The sequence below is a fragment of the Cyclopterus lumpus genome, chromosome 21 (assembly GCF_009769545.1).
Source record: "Cyclopterus lumpus isolate fCycLum1 chromosome 21, fCycLum1.pri, whole genome shotgun sequence".
Taxonomy (NCBI): Eukaryota; Metazoa; Chordata; class Actinopteri; order Perciformes; family Cyclopteridae; genus Cyclopterus; species Cyclopterus lumpus.
Genome location: NC_046986.1, coordinates 12,938,238 through 12,959,981, shown reverse-complemented (window position 1 = coordinate 12,959,981; position 21,744 = coordinate 12,938,238). Strand labels below are relative to the sequence as shown.

Genomic DNA, 21,744 nt, shown 5'->3' with positions numbered 1-21,744 from the left:
GTTTCCCTGTTGGGCTCCACCTCTGCTGTGAAGGCTGGTCACTCACCGCTTAGCTATGCACAACTGGGCCAATGTCCCTTTCCTTAACAATTGCCTTGTCATCTCAGTGTGAGAAACAGCTATTATAATTTGGTCCGGTCCAATCAATGATCTAGGCTTCTACTAAATTCCTATTCATAGAATGTCGATTGCACAGATCGATAACCTAACGTATGGCTTGAAGCAATGTAGCAATTCATCTGTATTTTAATCATGCTGAAAAAGGTTTGGTTTTTAATACAGTTTATCTGTCTCCTATGTTCAAGTGGTAAATGTGATGCGATACACTACGAGCCTGACTAAAGTGAACACAGGACACAAGTACATATAGATCATTGAGGTTTTTAATAATCAACACATTTATGTACAAAGCAGGCAATGTCATATTCAAATGACCCCCCCCTCCCAAAAAAAAAGAATCCTAAAATGCATTTTCTTCTTTTTTTCTGTCATTAAAATAGTTAAAGATTACCCCAGGGAATCCATTCAACTGCCCAACTACACTTTTGGTACAGTTCGGCAAAACCGTGACAGATTATCTTCCATAGTTAAACAGCCCCGGGTGTGGGAGGTCAACAAAAGGAGAATGGATCCAGATTTATTTCCCCCTCCAAAGAAAAGAGTTATGAGTGGAAGATTCCTTAAAAACCACACCCCTGCCAGTTTCCCCAAAAGCACCAAGTACATTTTTGTTCTTCAGTTATCCAATGGGACAAACGCATTCACTGAAACATGGACCCCGCTTACCAAGATGCAGCTCACACAGAAGACCTACTCTGGGCCAGAGAAACATTTACGAGTCAAGCAGATATTAAATTCGCCAATCGAATAATGGAAAGGGCTTGTTGGGTTTATTTGTGATGTTTGCAGTCATCTTAATAATTCTCTATTTGCCACCTGAAGACAATGCTGCCAGACATTTAATTTGGTTAGTTCTTTCAAGAAAAGCATCTTGAGACCGAGAAATTGATTGTCTACTACACAAAACCTACATACTCAACTCTATAACTAATTTGTCACCCCTAGCACAAAATGAATTATGTTCTGTGTGTGCGCCTCTATAAAAGTCAACAATAGAAATTGTGTTTCAATAATGTAAACAGCAAGAAAAAGGCAAAAGCATATCTAAAGCGTATTTTTATTAAATACCTATTGTTTATCATGTATCATAATAGTGAACTAAAAATGATCTTATACATGAATAGTAATTACCATTTACAGTGTAAAGTTTAAAGGAAGTTACATTTTTACCCATCCATTTTATCAGGATAACCAAAAATAGCTAAACTCATTCAGCTGAAGGTCCAATCAAATCTTAGTTGAGATCTGAATCTGAGGTTTTGGGTATTATGGTAGGTTCTGTTGGCACGGTCCCACCGTCTGGCATCTACACAACAGTCATCAACCAGCATTGCTTTCAAACTCAAACTCAGATGACAAAAGATAGAAACAGATCTTTCAAATGTTTTTTACTCGCCCAAATGTCTTCTCGTTCTAAAATGCCATTATGGAAATTCCCAACAAATACCAATGGTGTGCTTTTTGTGAATCTTAAATTATACTATGCATTATAGCGTTCTGCTAAACACACAACACTGCATGTTGGTGTTAAAAGAGGAGCGGATGAAATGTCCATGTAAATCTACAGCAAACACGTTTCCAGGTTGGTAAAAATCCCAACAAAGCCCAAAAGAAAGACCATGACAGAGTCAAGACTAGGTTGGCGCCGTTTAAAATAAAGGGAACGAAAACACCCAGGGCAGTGCTAACTGAATTAGTTACATTTAGTTGTCGTAGCCAAATGCTTTTTGAAGCCAATATGCCATTCCTTCAAAATAATCAAATCTGGTACCCTGTTCCAGGATTCACATGTGGCCACTCTCTCGCCCTGGGCAGCCAGGCTTTTGACAACAAATGACATTTTTGAGTATCTACCAACACTTTGTCTGCATTATTTGTTTATAAAACCGGGGACTAAAGATAACCAAGGGGAATACAGAAGAACAAGGAAGCAGTCTCCACTTAACAATTATTTTTAGAAAGCATAAAAGTAAATCAAATTTAGAGAAACTAATCTTTTACAAAATCACTTGCGCCACTTGTTAGTTTGGTTGGTTTCCTCTTTCGTCAGTGACCGCTTAAATGAGCAGCAACATTGAGGTGGTGAAAGTCACTATATATATACACACACACATACATACACACACACACACACACACTATACAGTCATACAACTGTGCACACGTCAGTGTGTCCAGTTTACTCAGTGGTATCACAGTTGACAGTCTGCCAGTCTCTCTCTCTCGCACACCGACAGAAACAAACTGGGGAGCTGGGTGGGGCAGTGGCTGGTGCCCGTATGCCTGAGTGTGACAACGTGGATGCTCTTCTTCTTGGTGGTGGTGGTTTATGAGGCTCAGTCAGGTCATCTGGCTGCCAAAGGGAACTGTGGGAAGGTAGGTCCTCCTGTAAAGCGTTTGTTATGCTTTCCTTCAGTCCTTTGAGGGAAGCGGCTGTGTACAAAGAGAGAGAACGGTCAAAGTTGGTTCACCATTTAACATCTACAGGGAAAAACATTACGTTTCATTTTAACTATGACTTTTACTACAACACAATGAGGGGAAAGCTGATGGCATTTCCCTTGTTAACACATGCTAGGGAGACTCAACAGAAAAGTTAAAAAAAAAAAAAAAAGAACTGCAGTTTAGTGAGTTTGGCTAATTTTTCTATGTAGCTAAATAACTTGGCAAGGCCATTTTTATGCTGGATACTACAGTGCAGTATTAAACATACAGTACTAGACAACATATTACTAAACGGGAATATAAACAATGAAGGATGTAGGGATGGACAACCAAAAAAAATGGGGTAACAATAATAATGCTTAGCCAAAGGGAAAAGGTATGAAGGAAAAAGAAAGACTATTTCATATGACAAGCATGACATGTTTTTACAAGACAGACAAACGTGGAACGATAAGTGATCAATTGGACATGGTTGAGGATAAAAATGTATTGTAAAGACAAGTGTGTAATTCAGTTGCTGAAAAATATTGCACTCAAATATTGATATATTACATCTGTAAATGAGAGCCCTAGTGTGTAATAGGCTTTTATTTACAACATGCATCCATAATGGAAAAATTTAAACAAAGACACAGACCAACAAAGAAAATGGAAGAATAAAGATTGTCAATATTACCTTGAGTGGCGTGGCGATTTTAGCTTTCATCATCTGAGACATGGGGTTTAGCGATGGCCATCTCCTCCTTGCTATTAGCAATCATCTTACACTTCTACAAAAACACAGAAAACAAACAATCAGTTCCTTTGCGTTGGTACATCTTGCACAAAATACCCTTAAAAACACAACTTCATTACTCACTCTTCCACATGCTTTAATTCAACATTGTTACTATCAAACATGTGCACATTGTTATTGTTCCAGTATAATCCCTCTCAAACAAAAATGCACATTAACACAGTTCCCCATTTACCTCAGTAAGCTCCTTTATGGTGTGTATGTTCGCTTGCTGGGTGACCTTTCTCTTTGCTTCCTCGATGTGGTCCAGGTTGAGGGTTGGCGTTGGGGGAGCAAGACACGGTGGAGGCTTGTTAGTGATGGTAGGAAGCGGGGCAAGGGGAGGCATGGACGCGAGGGCACCCATGTTGGTCAAGGCAGCCGTCATAGTAGCTGCTGTCATACTTGCCATAGCGGCACTCATGGTGATGTTTGACATGCTGGGCATTCCTGGAATATTGGACATCCCCATCTGACCCATATTAGGCATATTGGGCATGTTGGGCATCCCCATCCCCATCCCCATTCCCATGCCCATCCCCATGCCCATCCCCATTGGGAGAGGTAAAGGTAGTGGTAAGGAGAGAGGAGCAGGAGACGGAGTGGGTAGAGGGAGCTGGAGGATGGCTTTCGGTCGAAGACTCTCAGGAATGGGCACCCCCGCCTTAGCACACATTGCAGCAGCATTAGCTTTGGCTATCTCCAGTAACTGGTCCTTATCTGAAGAAAGAGAAGGAGGGTTAATGCAACAACAGGGCATAGAGAGGGGGGAAAGGCAAGATTAAGCATACGAGCAAGTGTAAAACTTAAGTCTAAAAACTCTAAAAACAATTCATTACAAAATTTAAACCATGAATGTAATATGTGTCCTTAGTTACTATCAAAATGATTTACCCAGTTCAGTGAGGCGTGGAGGAGTCTTGCTGGTGCTGCGTCGTGCTCGGGACCCTGAGCGGCGCTGTTTGCGGAGAATGAGAACTGGAGAGTGGCTGGGTTCTCGTTTCCACCTGTCCCGCCTATCGAACGAACGACTGCGGAATACCGGGCGCCTGCCTCGACCCCTTGACCTAGACCTGCGTCTGCGATCAACAGAACGAGACCGCGAGCGCCTGCTTCTGTCTACTGATCTTTTTCTGCGGCCAGTGGAGCGGCTCTTGGATCGCTTGTTCCTGTCGGTGGACTTGGACCTCCTCCTTCCACGAGGATTGGGTGAGCGGGATCGTCTCTTTCGGGTTGGCGAGCGGGACTTGGAACGCCGGATTCTGGTCCGTGACTTGGAGTGTGACCTCTTCCGCCTTGCAGGGGAGCGGGACTTCTTCCGCCGGGCAGGAGTTCGAGATTTGGACCGCCGTTTCTTCCTTTCCGGTGGAGAGACAGATTCTCTTTTCCTCACAGGAGACTTAGACCTGAGAAAGGGTGAATGATAAGACTGATGAAAAGGGGTGCAAGGGATCATAAAAACTCAGTTCGTATCACTTTACAAAGTCATGGAGAAGCACATTGTTTTCCGCTGATACCAATTGCCGATCATTGATGATGCATATTGGCCAATAGAGATCGTTTTTCGCAATGATTAGATCATAAAAGATGTATTTTTTATTGATAAGCAAAATATTGGAATTAGCTGTTTTAATTAGGTATCATAAGCTGCTTCGAGCTATTGTTAGGCCGTTTATCAGGTCGTCATTCTTCTGTAAAAACATCTCCTTCAATTAACCATTTCATCAAGTGTCTTGCCAAAAAACTACATTTGACAAGATTACATTTTAACACATCATGATGATTCATAATTTATATTCGTCCAATACAAAGGTTTACTGAACATAGCCAGAACGCATCATAATGTCACTGAATGGAACATACATACATTAGCTGTTCTCCACCTTTCGACTTTGAGCAACCGTTTTTCATAATGTAGCATCATCAGGGATCAGCGATGAGAAAATATTTATCCCAAACTCCGGATCGCATATCTTTGATAAATATTGGCCGTTAACGACTGACCATAAAACTTTATTTCACACTATGATGTCAAACTGCACAATTTATCAGCAGTTCACATGCATGCCGATCCGCGAGGGGGAACATTACATATCACAGATCAACTACGGTGAGTTACACCACTACCGATATATTATACATACGCACAATACCGACTTCTTACTTACAACAACTAATGCAACATAATGTTCAATTTGAAGACCCAGAGAAAAGGGATGTGGGATGGGTACACACACACACACTCTACAAACCTTGACGGCTTCCTTCGGGATGTGGACTTGGATGTTGATCGTTGTGGTGGAGAAATTGAGCGGGACAGTTTCCTTCCATCCGGAGGTGAGGGTGACTTGGACAGCTGCTTAACTGGAGAGGGAGGATCCTCTTCTTCATCTGATCCTTCCGAAAGATCTGACCGATCTGGACCAGCGACGGGCTCTCTGGAACCAGACCTGGACCTGGAAACCTCTTGTTCATTGGATGAGTCGGCACACTCCCTCTCTTCCTTGTCCTTGTTGGGAGAAAGCGCCTGAGGCTGCTCTGGCAACGTATCTGAGGAGCTCTCAGCTTGGGGGCTGGGGGCAGCGGCTGCTGCGGGCATGGGTTTCCAAGCACCTGCATGGTACGTGAAGACATGTTAGGTCATTTCACTACAACAGTAAAACTAATTACTGGAGATTTTAGCGCTGACATGTTGGGGTCTATACTTTAAACCTACAAGTAATCAATAATAATTAACTGCTTATTAAAAAGAGCAAGATAATATCCAGCAATTCTGATCATCTTGGAGGGTGCACGATAACTTGACATGTGTACGGTTGAGTTGTAATATTACACTCATGTCAATGTTACTCATCAAATTGACTTACAAATAATATTTGCCAGTTTGTGGAGAATAGGAATTTCACTTTAGTTTTTCCAATAGAAGGCTGCCACTCTTGGTAACTGAGCAGATGAAAAAGGTTTAGGAACAAAATACAGTTTTTGTAATTTACTTCTACACCCAACTAGAAAAATAAAAACCCTGACCTGGTGTAGCTGAAAATCCTCCACTTTCCACAGCTGTCTCAACTTCAGGGGTGGAAGGCTTCACCTCTTTAACAGGAGAGGATGATGTGGATCTGGCTGGGGAGGAGTTGTTAGACTGCCCATCACTCGACTGCGACCTGGATCTAGATCTGTTTAAGCCCGCCGAAACGGATTTAGACTTTGATCTTCTTTCACTCCTCCTAGGAGATTCTGACCTCTTCTTGACAGGTGGAGGTGAGTGGGACTTTGACTGACGGAGTAGAGACAACGAGCGAGATTTTGAGCGTTTACCAGACCGTGGTGGAGAGCGATTTCTCCTGGCGGGGGAACCGGAGCGCCGTCCGGAGGGAGGGGTTCTGGATTTGGTCCGTTTGCGAGGACTCTTGGATTTGGAGTGCCGGTTGCGCTTAAGGACAACAACAGAACGTGACCGAGTACGCCTGCCCCTGCGGAGCGACCGAGAACGTGAGCGGCGGGATCTGGGCGGAGGTGACCTCTTACGCCGAGACACGGATCGACTCCTGGAGCGCCTCCCTCCTGCGCGTCTTGCCGGTGTCCTGGAGCGACGAACAGGACGTCTTGTTCTAGAACTGGAGCGGCGCTTTCTAGCGACAGAACGTGACCTTGAACGCCTACCAACTGCCCCACCTCGCCTTGGTGAGTGGGCCCTGGAGTGCCTTTGACTTCTCCTTGGAGACCGAGATAGAGAGGGAGACCTGCGGCCACCCCGTTTAGGGGATCGTGACAACTTTCTTTTAGGAGAGTGGGAACTTCTGCGTCGCTTGGGAGAAACAGACAATGAACTCCTCCGACGTTTAGGAGACTTGGACTTCCTTGGAGACTTTGACACCTTCTTCTTGGGAGTGAGGGAGCGAGAGGTGGACCGGGACTGACAGATATCTCTTTTTGGGGACTGGGAGAGTGACTTCCTCTTAGATCTAGGAGACTGAGAGCGGGATAGCTGCCGATTTTTTAGAGGAGTTATAGACCGTTTTTCTTTAGAGGTTGACCGGGAATGGGTTCTTGACCGTTCTTTTGTTGCTGCTGCTGCTGCTGCTGTTTGCCCAGACTGCTCCCGAGTAGGACTAGGTGTTGGTGAGCGACTATGACTTGAACCAGACCTCTTCATTTCTAGGCCCTTGGGAGGGGAAGGAGACCTGCATCTGGAAGAATCACGCTCTATCAGCTGAGCCCTCTGAACTGAATTGGACTGATCTTTCAGGCCTGGCTCATCTCTTGGGGTAGCACCTTCCAGTTTAGGGATGATGTCAGGGAGTTCCTGGGCATGGCTGAATGTACCCTCTTGACTACCCTCCGTCTTAACTATTGCCGTTTCAATTATCTCATCCTGGCCCGCAGAGGGTGATCTCATATCCTTTTCTGTTTGATTGGTATTGCTGCCTTTCTCTCCAGCTGGAGACGCATCCATATCTGATATCTCCTTTTTCTTCACTCCAAGCAATTCAGATTTATCACCACGTTTACTTTTTAAAACAAGTTTAGACACTGGTTCTTGTTGGTCAGATGCTGCAGCTGGAGAGTATTTTCCATCAGCAGCCACTTTCCCCCCTTCACCTTCAGAGTCAGAGCCTGAAGCCGAGCTGCTTTCAGATGGGGAGCGAGATGGAGATTTCTTTTCGTCTTTCTTCTTCTTCTTTTTCTTCTTCTTGGCAGCGTGTCTTTTGTGTTTTTTGGATTTTGCATCTCCCTCTGTATCTGCGCGATCTGAGAAGTGACAAAGTACTTTTACAAAAATAATAATAATTAAAAGGAAATAATGCTTACTTTACTTTTAAAGAAAACATGTATTATGTTTGCATGTGAGGGTCTCCTACCTGTAATTGCATCCCTTTTTCCCTCCTCCTTCAGTCCAGCTTGGTCTTCACTTCCTACAGATGCTGCCAGTCTAGCACTAAAAACACCAAGAAAAGAAAACATTGCAGTTTTATTTGGTTATGTGTCAAACTTAAGATTCCCAATACAAACAAAATACAATTAGGAAACCTTTTAATTTTGTGTAAGGGTACAAAATCTTGTTAGGCATTAAAAAAATCCATTCAGTGGGACTGGTTGCTTTTCTCTGACAAATCTCCCCAGATAATACAATATTTGGTTTTCAAGACATTTACATGTCAAAATGTGGATTGGTTCCTAGTGTTTCTCACACCTCATATTCCACACTACTTTAATGTGTTCTGTATATCAGTCACATAAAACCCACAAAGCCTCCGCTACGGTGTATCGTCAGTGTATTACTGGGATAATAATTTCAGATACACAATCAATTAGTTGCCCTTTGAAACCAGGCCAGGTGTCATATTTTTGCCGGGCACAGACAGTAACTTCACAGCCACACACACCACATGTCGCGATGAGTAAAGATAGAAAGCTCACACTTTGGCACAACTGCAAGTCTAAAGTAAGGTGTGGAGGATCAACCTTAAAGCATCTGGAACAACTAACACACACTTCTTATATTGTAATTCATTCCCATCAGAGTAATCAAAGTGTGTTTGCTGACAGTACGGGGTCTTACCCTAGTTCAGTTCTGTTTATAACGAGGCTAACGGCTAGCAATTCATTTTCGGGGAGGTTCCTGGACAATGGTGAAAAAAAGTGTAAGTCTGGAACTTGACTGTCAATGATTGTTCTTAGAAAGGAAATCAAAATCAGCGCAATTTGGAATCAACAAGTCAGACTTGTGAAAAAGTCAGAATCAGCAAAGAAAATTGCAATCAGTGCATCTCCAACAAGAACACATTTTGTAATGATAGTAAATTTTAAAAACTGAATATGAACTCTAAACAGCAAAAATTATGAAAAACACATTGAAACAAGATGTGCTTAATTACAAAACTATTTGTTAACCAATTTGAATTTAGGTTGATAGAATACATCTGCCAAGTCCCAGCAGACAGAACATTTAGTTTACGCAATGTATTTTATTAAAATCATCTTCTGACCTGGCTCTGGTGGTCCTGACAGGATTTGGAGTTGATGGTGTCTCTACATCTGACTCAGCACCGGTCTCTGAACTGCTCTCCTTATCCCCCTTCCTCTTTTTCTTCTTCTTTTTGCTCTTGTGTTTTCTGTGCTTCTTGTTTTTCTTGGGAGGTGGCTCATTCACTTCCTTCACATGCATATCGTCTTTCGCAGGTGCCTCATCTTCACCTGCACCGGGGAGTCAATATTTCTGATTAGACAAGTATTTGGCAAATCCATGACATATAGAAAACCTCGAGTAATTTATTTTATTAGTGCTGCACTTTAAATGAGTAAAGTTAATGCTGCTTGAACTGAAGGCTTGTGTTGATGATTTTATTCATGTTCCTGTGTAAAATGGTCACGGTGGACAAAGAGTAGAGTGATGAATAGCCACAAGACCTTTGGCAGATATTGTTTAGCCTTTACACTTGACAATGCAGCATGAAGCATTTTTGCCATATAAATGGAATACTGATAAGCCATGGCATGAAAAACTACACAGTTAATTGTGTGTGACTTTTTTTCTATAAAAATGGTGAACCTGGATAATGTAGTTTATTCCTCCCAGCAAAAATACAGCTGTAGGGTTGTTTTAGGGGGGAAAACGTCACTGACTGTCAATAAAATGCAGCATTTATGTCGACTTGTATGATAGACCAACATCGTGTATCTGAAATCCAAGGAATCCAGAAGTAACTTTTTTTTATTTTTATCAAATTGGGACAAAGTTGAAATTACAAAAATGTATGTGTTTTATCCACTACTCACCTGAGGGGATATCCACTGCACAGTCCATTGTGCTGGTGCCCCTGATTTCCTTAAATGCTCTCTTAATGTCACAGCCTTGCTGCTCTCTCACTCAACACTGGCAAGGAAAACAAAAACAAATGTATTGAAACTTAAGCAACAAGACTGCAGCACCAACACAAGAGGATGCATTTTACATCCATGCTGCCGTAAAATGCAAGTAATACCATCATACTATGAATAGCAATAGGGTTTTGCATGGGCCTGAATAGGTCCACTTTGGGCACAACATGCCACGCCAAAACAGTCACCTAAATTGAAGCTGAATTGATGTTGTATATCCTCTGTGACTACAATAAACAATGCAGAAAAAGGCAAAAAACTGCCTAAATCACTGACTGAAACGTGAAGACACAATCGAGTCATGGAATTACCATCTAGGACCCAACGACCAGACCCCCGAACCCAACAAAGTGTGTGCGACCTTGCATCCTCTTCCAGACTACATTAAGACTGGATCGCTAACGCAAAGAAAGCTCGTAAATAAAGTTGGTCCATATTTCTTGACACCAAAACCAGGTTTAAAAATGTAGTGACAAATTTAAAAGTAGGAGATTGCCCCAAGTCTGCACTTTAACGACAGTCGTCCTATAATCGTAGATCTTTAACATAAAACTGGTCTTACAAACCCAACGCGACGTAACGTTAACTCGTAAACATTGGCAATGAAGCCACAATCTCAGTTAAGCAACTCAAACGGCGTAAAAAATATTTGCAACAATTTACTTACACTGAACAATAGCTAACGTTACGTCACTAAAGCGCTTATGTAGCCAAAACATGCATTTAGTTACGGGCGCCGCTTTATTTGATGCTAAAGCTACCGTCAGCCATCAAAGACGAGGTCGCCGACATGTTACTTAGGATTTCAAGTCGCGTTAGCACGATTAGTTTGCCCGCTTGTTCCCCGTAAATTACGACACAGCGTGTGGTTACAATAAACACAACTAATACGTGTCGTCGTGTCAAAGCTGCCCAGTAAAGATACGAAAAGAGGGACCACAAAGTTTCAAGCGGCAACGCACGTTAAAACGTTAGATAACGCCTGCTCTCAGTCGGGCCTTCACTGCCGTGACAAGCGTTAACGTGCATTCAATGATAAGTTACCCAGCTATCTTTGGGTAACTTAGTTAATACTAAGTTAATACATCAAGGGCTTCGGGGGGTTTATAAACCGGGTATCCCATTAAACGTAAATGGTTTAGCATGTTTTACAAGTCGTGTAAGCTGTAATAGTCTCACATGCGGCCTCGTTACCGCTAGCCCCGCAGCTCCGCGCCCGTCTGTTCACCAAGCTAAGCTAGCTGGCTCGGACGTTTAGCCGTTACTCGTTTCAACAAAGCAAGCCCGCTCGCTCGTCACATCTGTCGGTTCTCCTGCACATAATTACCCGGTGTATGTCCCGTGGATGCGGTCCTTGTGTAGAAAGTGCAGGATGGCTACAGTCATTCAATGTGTGACACCAAATAATCGCTGAATGTGCTAACCGCTCACGTTAGCCAACTACCTCATCCGCCATGATGGGGACAAGTATCCCAAAATGCCATGCTGCGCGGTTTCAATGGCGGCGTTATTGTCTCCTAGGCAACTACATGCTCTGTGGTAGCAAAGCTATTTTACGTCTTTGTAGCAAACTAGCAAGCTGTCCCGGTGTGCATTGTCTATCTGTTATTTAATGCAATGCTGAACAATTTAAAAAGAGCCTATTGTATGCCTACATGGGTGCATATCTATGTCAGATTTGGATGCCATACACTTTTGATATTTTCTTATAAAGGCATACATTATCGTTATGGCTATTATGCATGCCCTGGTCCAGGAAGAAGCACATTTCATTTCAGCTGCATTTTCTATATTCAAATATATACAAATAAAAATGTGAAACCCTTAGTTAGATAGTTACTTTATGAATCCTGCAAGGGAAAATATTTTTGCTACAGCAGCATTTATACACCTAGGTAAAGCAATATTCAATATAAAAAATGCACAATATATCTAAAAAAACTATGAAAATAATACTATTAAATGAACTAACACAACTGTAGTGCAAAGATGGAACCAATGACATTAGTATGGTAATTGTATTCTAGACTGTATATGTTGAAAATGTTTCTCTTCTCAGTGTCACATTTCTCTAAACATGCAGCTGTCTGATACTTTCTCACATGCATTAGGCTATGGTATGAAAGTTGCCGCGTATGAATCACATAATAACAAAGTGATATGCACAAGCAAAGCATATTTATTCTCCCTGTGACTTACTTTCTCTGCTGTGGATGTGACCTTGTCCAGTACAACCGATCACCTAGACAGTTTACAACCTCGCCATGTTTTCTGATCTGTTTGTCTCATTAATTCTGAACCAGTTGGCATACTTTTTTGGCTTTTGCCATGAGTGATCCGATTTGAACATAATTTGAACCTAACACATTCTCATGAAGATCACTTTGGGATTGGTACAGCCATTGAGCACATTGCTGGAGGCCTATGGCTTTCATGTCTGTATTAAGCATTCACTCAATAATTTGTTCTTGAAGCTGAGACATGGACAATATAATTATTTTCCAGCATAATGTTGTGCAACAGTTAATTAGATTATTTGAGGAGAAAATTGACCCTGTATTTTGGAGGGCTGTGTGAATTATAACACTCTTTTGTGTTATTCTTGTTTTAGCTTGAAAAAAAACGTGTTAGGTAGCAACTGTAATGTTAAAGTACTGTCATTTTGGCACTCAATTGGCATGCCCAGATACAGTAAACAGTTACATATTCCTTCCAGGCATGTTTAGAAACATATGAATAATAAGTAGTATCTGATATTGTTTTTCGACAGAAAGTAATTACTTAAATTAAGGGAAGTCTCAAAATGTTATTCATAGCCTGAATTTCAGAATCAGATCAAATGGCAACGTGAAAATATACAAGTACAATATAATTTGTGCAGAATAAAAGATTTTAGAGACGGTGCTTTTATTCTGAAGGATTCGGGTCGGAAGTGGTAACGTGTTGTTGATGAAGCTCTTTAGACATCCATGGTGTATCTCTGGCACGAGTGCCTGAGTCAAGTCAAGAGGTGATTATGTTTACTTGGAAAGTCCTCATCAACTAAACGACCATGAAGAAGAGGTTTAACATCAACCTGGACGACACTGCTTTCGCCAAAGAAAGAACACCGGTCGGCATTTTGCAAGAATTACCTCTAACTTTTTACTTCAGCTAGCGTTGCTTTCCAGCTTGCAACTGCTACGATACATTCATAATTTGAACTTTGCAACACAAGGTTTTGGTCTGAATATACGCCAGTGTTGGTTTTACATGATGCAATTTAATAAATGTAGACTCTCATGCAGGATTTCCATGTGATATTTGTATTGCAGCCAAAGCCGCAATTTCAACCTTCATCCAAAGTAGGACAACACACCTCGGGTTCTACTTCATCTTCAGCAAAGCCTCCTTCTGAGCCCGTGGAGCAGCATCTTTCCTATGCGGAATATATCGTCCAGAGTAAAAGCAATGCGGCTGCATTGGAGGGTTCCTCCAAACTGCTCAACACTGACGGTGCTGGAGTGACCAATAGGAAGCAAAGTGCGTCCGATTCAGGGTCCTCTGCTGCAGGCGGATGTGAAACCCTTCAGGGCCTTCCTGAAGGGGGTGAAGGTGGATCTGGAGGGGTCAAAAAGAGCGAGGACCGGCAGGTGGCTGGCACACACCAGAAAGAGGGGAACTGTCAAAGGTCAGATCCAATCCTAAGCCTGGGCCCAAAACCAGTGGGGTCTGGGAGCAGCATTATCGTCAGTCCTCGACAGGTATGCATCAACATGTACTGTATGTCCCTCTAGACTTGGGCTACAGCAGGAACTCGCCAACACTCTCCATCTATTCATCCATCCTCTGCATATTCGTATTCCCATTCAGAGTCACCAGGTTTACGTGATAATACGTTAGTTGATACTACTACCCGTGTTTCTTTATCAGCTTGGCTATAGTTGGACTCTTTTCAAGCTTGTTTGCTGGCTTTCTCAAAAGTAGGTACCTGTATCTAATTGCATATGTGTTGTCTCATTCAGAGGGGGAATCCCATCCTGAAGTTTGTGAGGAGTGTCCCTTGGGAGTTTGGAGATGTTGTACCAGACTATGTCTTGGGTCAGACAACTTGTGCTCTCTACCTCAGGTGAGTTTTTGTGACAGACACATATTTCCTGTTGTCCCAAAAAAAAATGTATATATATATTGATGTGCAAAATGTTATTTTTCATGTTTTTTTTTGTCTTGTGTATTATTTTGCTGCAATTTTGTGTTGGGGCCTGGTTCAAAGTTTGAGATATCACCATCTCAATCCAAATTATATCCACGACCGTCTGAAGCTGCTTGGAAAGACTTTTACCCTGCGAGTGTTACTGGTACAAGTAGACGTGGTAAGTAGAACATTGCTTCATTGTTTTAACTCCTGCAAAGCAATATTCTGGTTGTTAGTACTGTATTTATCAAACTTCACAGGTAGTAGAGTCCAGACCCAATCATTCCGATAATTATCAGATCCAAAGGAGATGTATTTTAATTGATTGTTTATTTAACCTGCTGTGTTTTCTGTTTGTCTTATTGTGGTACACTCCTGACTCACACATGGGAATATCTGGTCAGCTGTTTACTTCCCAAAACAATCACTGATATTGTTTTTTCGTCACAGAAAGATCCTCATCATACGTTGAAGGAGCTGGCTCGCATCTGCATCATGGCTGACTGCACTCTCATCTTGGCTTGGAGGTAAGACTTTCAATAGATTGCCAAGTGGACTAAACAGTTACTAACAGGTCACAGATGTAAAGGAGAGTGTATTTGGAAACTCTTAAAAAAAAAATATATATATATATGTTCATAATGATCCACCTTAGAAAGTGTGCAATCAAAAGATGAATGTGTTATGTAATGCCTCTTTGGATTTCGAATGAGTTTGTAATGCCTTTACTTCAATTGTAACATTCACAATATGTTGTTTTATTATGTTGTTTCATTCTGGCCAGGATCAACAGATGGGGAACATTGTGCTTGATAATAAACCAAAGAAAGTCATAACTAATATTTTCTTCATGTTGATTTGACAGTCCAGAGGAGGCAGGGCGTTACCTGGAAACGTATAAGTCATACGAAAAGAAACCGGCAGACATGCTGAAGGAGCAAGTTGAGAAAAACTACCTGTCAAAAGTGTGTGGACTTCCTTTTTTAATGTAAATATTGTGACGTTATTGCTATTTTTAATGTGAACATTTTGACAATTTGAAAATGAATTTAAATGAATATGATGCACTCACATAGAATGTCAAGGAAAATGTTATGTAATTGGAGTTTTTGCCAAAGCCGTGCAGTGCTTTTAAGTCTTTGAACAATGCAAGCATGATTGGATTGGTTTGCTTTCAGGTTACTGATTGCCTGACCACTGTGAAGTCTGTGAACAAGACCGATGCCATTACCTTGCTGTCCACTTTCTCAGTGAGTACCACTACAGCGAAAATTATTCCTCAGATTGCCGCTATCCTGCAATCAGTTGATATGCACAGACTGATTTTATGGTGTACTCTGAATACATTTTTCATACTGAAATGATTTTTTTCAGTGTGTAGAAGGGATCATCAATGCCTCAAAGGAAGACTTGGTTCTCTGTCCAGGCCTCGGACCACAAAAAGTGAGTGAAAACACAAGTGCACCATATGAATATACAGAAAGTATATGGAACATTTCTTAAATTGCCATGTTGACTTTTTGTGCTTGCAGGCACGGCGACTCTATGATGTGCTCCATAAGCCCTTCCTCAAGTCGAAGACAAAAGACGGCTGAAATTTCATACCAAGGATGTGTGACGTGCCCCTGAAAAAAACTTGATAAATGTAAACGGCATGCGAAGACACGCACACACACACTCTTCAGAGGACTGAATTAAATGCTAAGAATACTCTTGATTTACTTAAAGTGAAGAAAGAAATGCGACTTAGTAGAGCTGTACGCTGATTCGATGCTGTAATGAGTTCATATTTGATCTAATTTGTTCATTGCTTGATTTAAAAAAAAATGAAAATAAATATGTTGTAATATTTGTTTATTGTGCAGTGTACCTTAATCCTTTATTACTTTGTTTACCACACGGAACAACCAGGGGGTGCTTAAGTCACATTTATTTATTTGTGTGTATGTACATTTATATATATATATATATATATATATATATATATATATATATATATATATATATATATATATATATTTATTTATTTATATATATATATTTTTTTTTTGTGTGTCTACCGGGAAGTTGAGGGTCGGGTGGTTTGTTCTAACTGCTGTTTTTGTCCAAGCCGTCACCAGAGTGGTGGTGGGCAGAGCTGCGTGGGGTCACAGGTCATGTTACTATGTTGCCAGCTACCTGCACCAGGATGCTGCTGCTTAGGAAGAGGAGGAGGAGGGGGAGGACCAATGGCAAGATAAAGAGTATTTTGGCATTTATGGGAAACTGGTTAGAGCCTGTTCAGGAACACACTGTCACAGCCTAATTATTTACAAGTTGCATATGGTGACAATACAAAGCTTTAGTATACTGATTTTCAGCAGCCATGTTTTTCAGGATGGTAGCTATAACATGCAGAAACCTGAAACCGACGTGAGTTTGGAAATCCATTTCTATCGTCAAAGTTATGTATATCCTATAATGTAATGCAGTTGCTGCGAGGCACTATTATTCGGTGGTGTGTTTAAGGCCAACTTGCATTCAAACCCAGAACAGATATGTGAATTCAATGTCAAGGCTGTAGTTGAGGGGTCAGCAAGGCAGTGAGTCTACAGACAGGCTCAGATCCCGAGATGTATATTAACCTAAAGCATTCAGGGAATGAATTAAAGCGTTCCTTTCCTGCATCTGGCATGTGCATACACAGGTTCACACATATAAAGGTGTTGCTGGATGGACAGTAAAAAACAGAACCAGAGATATCGTCTTTTTTAATTCCTCCATGTCCAAATCTGGTGCCTGCATTACCCACAATGCAACTTCACCGGCGACGGTTCTATTAGAGATTTGAGTGTGCTATGCTATTAGCAGCTAATGTAGCCAGTTATACTACTTTTTCCACATATGCAGTAGTACTCCCCAAGACTTGTAAATATACCTTGAAGTGTAAAATTGGAGAATTTTCCCCTTTTTATGAATCAACAATTTCTCAGCCCACCTGGCAAAACAGTTAAATAATTCCAATGTTTGGGGTGTTTAACCCCAAACCCTAAAAATATCAGAAAACATTTGGTATTTGATATCTTAATACAAAACGTAGTTTGAAGCGCATCTCAAATGAAAACACAATTTCCAATAAATGTGGAAAGTCAGAATCTCAAGTCTCTGTAAACTGTAAATATTTGTGTACCTATACTCCCATCTGCTGGACAAGGTGTGTTGCTACATGGTATACAGCATGGCGTGTACATTGTCTCAGTGTGTCTGTATGCTGTGGAGACCAGCTCCATGACAGAGTACACCAGACAGCTGGTGAAGCAGAACGGCTGTGAGGAGGTGTTCACGGTGCTCCAGGGACGAGCTGAGGAGATCGAGCTACATGAGCAGGCGGACGTCCTGGTGTCTGAGTGGATGGGAAACTGCCTGCTGGTAATACTGACAATGTCAATACTAATCATACAAGTTATTGTGTGAAGATTTGTTCTACTTGCTTTGACTCCGTGTTATCACCGTTTTATTGGATCCCGTGGTGCTCTTCCAGTCAGTCCCATTCAGGTTTGAATATACCACATCGTGTGTCTGTCTCTCCTTCCTCTGGTCTCGTTTGAGTTCATGGTGGAGTCAGTACTGCTGGCCAGGGACTGCTGGCTGAAAGAAGGCAGCGTCATGTGGCCCTCATCTGCAGCCCTCTCCCTAGTGCCATGTCCGGCCAACAGCTATTATGCAGAGAAGAAGGCCTTCTGGGAGCAGCCTTGTGGCCTGGACTTAACTCCTCTTCAGTAAAGGCCTTTAGTCAGCTGTTCTCACTAAACACTGTCCAGTCTCACTTGTACTACCACTAAGAAGGTCATTATAATGAATATCATTTAATTTAGATTTGGTAAAGATCTTGATCTCAGATGTGAAGTTAAAACATTTGGTATCTGTGGTTCCAAGTAGGCTAGATATGCTAGGTATTTATAATATATACTGTTTACCCATCAAATGACTATTGCATACACATCTTTTATTGTTCTTAGTTATCTTCGTGTGTTTAGATTATATCTGTCCTTTTCCCTGTTAGTCATAGAAGTTATATGTGGCAGCAACCTCATGTGTCTGCAGGCCATACAGATAATTAAAATAATTAAAACCTGTGAGTGGCAAACATGCTAATACTTCGGGCTTTGTAAACAATATCTTGAGTGTATCTCTTACAGGCTGCACATAATGTTGTTCTACTCATGAATCTAAGGTTCTCTTTAGGCCCACACACTAGAAGCAGACTGGTCTGGAGACATGAGGGTTATGCACTGGAGCATTCACAGCAGCACAGAGGAAACAGACAACTGCCAGGCACACATTTAATCTTCACATTGTAATCTCTTGATCAGATTTATTGACTTTGTCCATGAAGTGGTGGTTAAGTGTTTTATTCTCATTCACATTTCCGATTCATGCGATGTGACTCTTACATACATCAGCCTCCCAAGAGTACTAACTTGACCTTTAACTTTTAAATGGTGTCCTTGGATTTGCTCGCTTGTATTTTCCTCTCTGTCCATAGGTTGGGACAAAGAGTTTCCCCATGTGGAGAGTCCAAAAACATCTTCTGTTGAGTTTAGGGTCAGTGAGGTGACCTGAATGGCGTGTGAGGCTCATGTGAAACGACATGTAGTCCTGTGGTGTTAAGCAGCATAAGAAGTTTCCCCCCGGGGATGAATAAAGTATATCTATCTAACTACAGGCCCAGGTGATACATACAGCATACTGTGAACCATGTCTTAAGAGCATATTAACACATGGGTTTCAAGCAAAGACTGAACTGTGGAGTGTTTCTGTAACTTTGCCTTAAATGCTCATTGGCTAAGTAGGAAAAAAATAGCTTTTATAGAAGAAAATGAATGATAACTGACAACAAATTAACAGATTTATGGTCTCATGGTGTAACCAAATAAATCATTTAGTCTTCCACGCTAGGCTTTTATCAGTATTTGTACTCTTTTTGCATATTGTTTTACATGTAGGCATTAAATTGACAGTCATTTGTTTGAGTACTATACAGTACATGACATTTGGCTTGTATGTTTAAAACATTAAGCATGAATATAATGGTTTGAGATATTTTTTCTATTTTCAAAGCTTTGAGTGAAAATGTAAACTACTGAATTGCTACGGTCACAAATGTCAATTAGCTTTACGAGCTGAAATAGGCATTAAAAAACAACATTGTTGTACTTAGAGATAATCAATCATTCACAATAAATTTATAAATTCTAAACAAATTAAGTGGAAAATGTGTCGATATAAATCACATTACAGTATTTTGGAGAGTTTCAAATTTGTTCTTTGACCCGTTCTCAAATCATGTGTGAACCTAACTTTTATTGCATCAACATGACACTCCTCTTGGTCATGGCTCTGTTTTGCTCTTTGCTTTCGCTCTGGAGCGTGTGTTGACCTCCGAGGCTAAAGATTGAGCGGGTAAGGGTTCAGGAGGAGGAGCCCTGGAGAGTGGAACAAACAGGGGAGGTTTAACAACTTTGTCTTCAACCTCCTTTACCACACTTTTTTCCCTTTTCTGCCTCAAGTGTTTATCACAGTGGTTCACAAACGTGTCCAGCTTCACAAAAGTCTTGTTGCACACTTTGCAGTGATAAGGCCGTAGTCCTTTGTTGAGGCGTATGTGCAGCCTGATGTATGATGACCGTACAAAGGTACGGCAGCAGACGCCACAGTTCAGATTGTTGGGGCCACTCTGAGGCTGGTTCAGTGCCGGTGCTGACGCTGGTTTGGCCGCTGACTCCTCGGCCTTGTGTGAGAGCAGGAGTGACACAGAGCGAAAGCCCTTGCCACACTGCTCACACTTGTATGGCCGCTCCCCTGTGTGTAGTCGAACATGTGCCAGGAGCCCGGCCTTCTGCGTGAACGACTTGTCACAATAGGTGCACTTGAAGGGCTTTTCACCTGTGTGGAGACGCTGGTGGGTCTTCAGATGCGAGGCGCGTCCAAAGGTCTTGCCGCAATCGGGGCATTTAAATGGCCTGTCCCCGCTGTGGATTATCTTGTGTGCCATCAGGTGGGAGGCCTGATGGAAGTACTTGCCACAGGTGCTACATTTGAACTTCCTTTCTTTGTTGTGAGAGGCGAGGTGAAGGGTCAAGTGGGTGGAGGAGATGAAGGTTTTGGAGCACAGGCTGCAGCTGTGAGGGTCCAGGCGTTGGCGGCGGCGCCCATTAGGGAGACGTCGGCCATTAGGGAGACGGCTGCCCGCCTGGCAGGCTGGACATTTGGAAGTACTGGCTGCTTTGTCCACATTAGGAGGGGCTGGAGAGTCGGTTGAATCAGAGTCAGGCTGTGGTAGGCTGCAGCCACAGCGTGAGCAGTGCCCAGTCGGTTGGTCTTCATCACTGGTTTTATCCAACATGGTGCAATCTACATCCAGAGTGGGAGGGGAGTGGTTGCCACTGTTCGACACATCTGAAAGTAATGAACACATACTGGTTAATAAGCTTTATAGTGGCATAGCTGAGGGCAGACACGCAATATTCAAAGCATGAATCACAACAGATTGAGGGCTGAACCGCGGATTACATGATCTCTTTTTATTATTTCAGTGTTGTGTGGAACAAAAGATGTCCCGTTTACGAGGGTTGATGAACTGGCTGAACCAGAAGAATGTAACATGCAAATATCTGAGTGTATCTGTTACAGGCTGCACATAATGTTGTTCTACTCATGAATCTGAGTGTCTAAAATAAAGTTCTTTTTAGGCCCACACACTGGAAGCAGACTGGTCTGGAGACGCCACATGACAGTTATGCACTGGAGCATTCACAGCAGCACAGAGGAAACAGACAACTGCCAGGCACACATTTAATCTTCACATTGTAATCTCTTTATCAGATTTATTGACTTTGTCGATTACATAATCTATTTTTATTAGTTCAGTGTTGTGTGGAACAAAAGATGTCCCGTTTACGAGGGTTGTTGAACCGGCCGAACCAGGAGATCGTAACATGCAAACCAGAAAACCACTCGGTGAACGCCACTGGCACCAACCAGATCAACTGGAGGCCTGGCGTGGCCCGGAACAATTGGGCTCCTCGGCACGAGTACGAGCCCATTAAACAAAGATTGTACTTACCGTGTTTCTTCCTTTATCAGAAAATGTGCATGTGCTGAAAAGTAGTAGTTTAGTAGACGCAGTTCAACAATCCAAACAACACAACCAGATTACAGCGAGGGTTTCGTTGTTCATGCCCTGCGTTTTCCTGCAAGAAGCTGCCGGGTTCGCAGCGACGACTGGCTGCAGCCTGCAGCGTCCTCTCGCGAGAGGAGGAGGAACTGTCTTCTCTGGGATAATGTCAGTACAGGCACAACCTGAGCTA

At 42.1% G+C, this 21,744-nt stretch overlaps 4 protein-coding genes across 6 annotated transcripts; 2 read left to right on the top strand and 2 right to left on the bottom strand.

Moving 5' to 3' along the window:
- Positions 1–369: 369 nt before the first annotated feature.
- si:dkey-67c22.2 (uncharacterized protein LOC792544 homolog) lies at positions 370–11,733 on the bottom strand. 2 transcript variants are annotated; one of them, XM_034561156.1, is made up of 11 exons: positions 11,549–11,708; positions 10,120–10,216; positions 9,330–9,537; positions 8,903–8,962; positions 8,202–8,278; positions 6,367–8,091; positions 5,592–5,952; positions 4,234–4,745; positions 3,536–4,059; positions 3,241–3,334; positions 370–2,552 (listed from the first exon to the last, which is right to left on the bottom strand). In XM_034561156.1, the coding sequence occupies exons 2-10, from the start codon at positions 10,145–10,147 to the stop codon at positions 3,260–3,262; spliced, it is 3,570 nt and encodes a 1,189-aa protein (XP_034417047.1). In that variant the 5' UTR covers positions 10,148–10,216; positions 11,549–11,708; the 3' UTR covers positions 370–2,552; positions 3,241–3,259. The 2 variants fall into 2 exon arrangements, with proteins under 2 accessions (XP_034417047.1, XP_034417048.1); XM_034561157.1 differs by lacking the exon at positions 8,903–8,962 and having other exon boundaries at positions 11,549–11,733.
- Positions 11,734–13,135: 1,402 nt separating this feature from the next.
- Positions 13,136–16,248, top strand: ercc1 (excision repair cross-complementation group 1). 2 transcript variants are annotated; one of them, XM_034561584.1, is made up of 9 exons: positions 13,136–13,333; positions 13,536–13,964; positions 14,226–14,329; positions 14,474–14,573; positions 14,846–14,922; positions 15,261–15,360; positions 15,574–15,645; positions 15,770–15,838; positions 15,928–16,248. In XM_034561584.1, the coding sequence occupies exons 1-9, from the start codon at positions 13,274–13,276 to the stop codon at positions 15,988–15,990; spliced, it is 1,074 nt and encodes a 357-aa protein (XP_034417475.1). In that variant the 5' UTR covers positions 13,136–13,273; the 3' UTR covers positions 15,991–16,248. The 2 variants fall into 2 exon arrangements, 1 of the variants encoding a protein (XP_034417475.1); XR_004611803.1 differs by lacking the exon at positions 15,928–16,248 and having other exon boundaries at positions 13,179–13,333; positions 15,261–15,383.
- LOC117750584 (protein arginine N-methyltransferase 2-like) lies at positions 16,135–21,233 on the top strand. Its single transcript, XM_034561849.1, is given in 9 exon segments — positions 16,135–16,152; positions 16,506–16,562; positions 16,565–16,663; positions 17,612–17,802; positions 17,977–18,153; positions 20,071–20,143; positions 20,247–20,336; positions 20,433–20,649; positions 21,127–21,233. Coding segments are annotated over 9 exon segments (1,029 nt in total).
- Positions 18,897–21,706, bottom strand: LOC117750768 (zinc finger protein 239). The gene is made up of 2 exons (XM_034562116.1): positions 21,501–21,706; positions 18,897–20,833 (listed from the first exon to the last, which is right to left on the bottom strand). Exon 2 carries the CDS (start codon positions 20,778–20,780, stop codon positions 19,767–19,769), a length of 1,014 nt encoding a protein of 337 aa, XP_034418007.1. The 5' UTR covers positions 20,781–20,833; positions 21,501–21,706; the 3' UTR covers positions 18,897–19,766.
- Between the last annotated feature and the right edge of the window lie 38 nt (positions 21,707–21,744).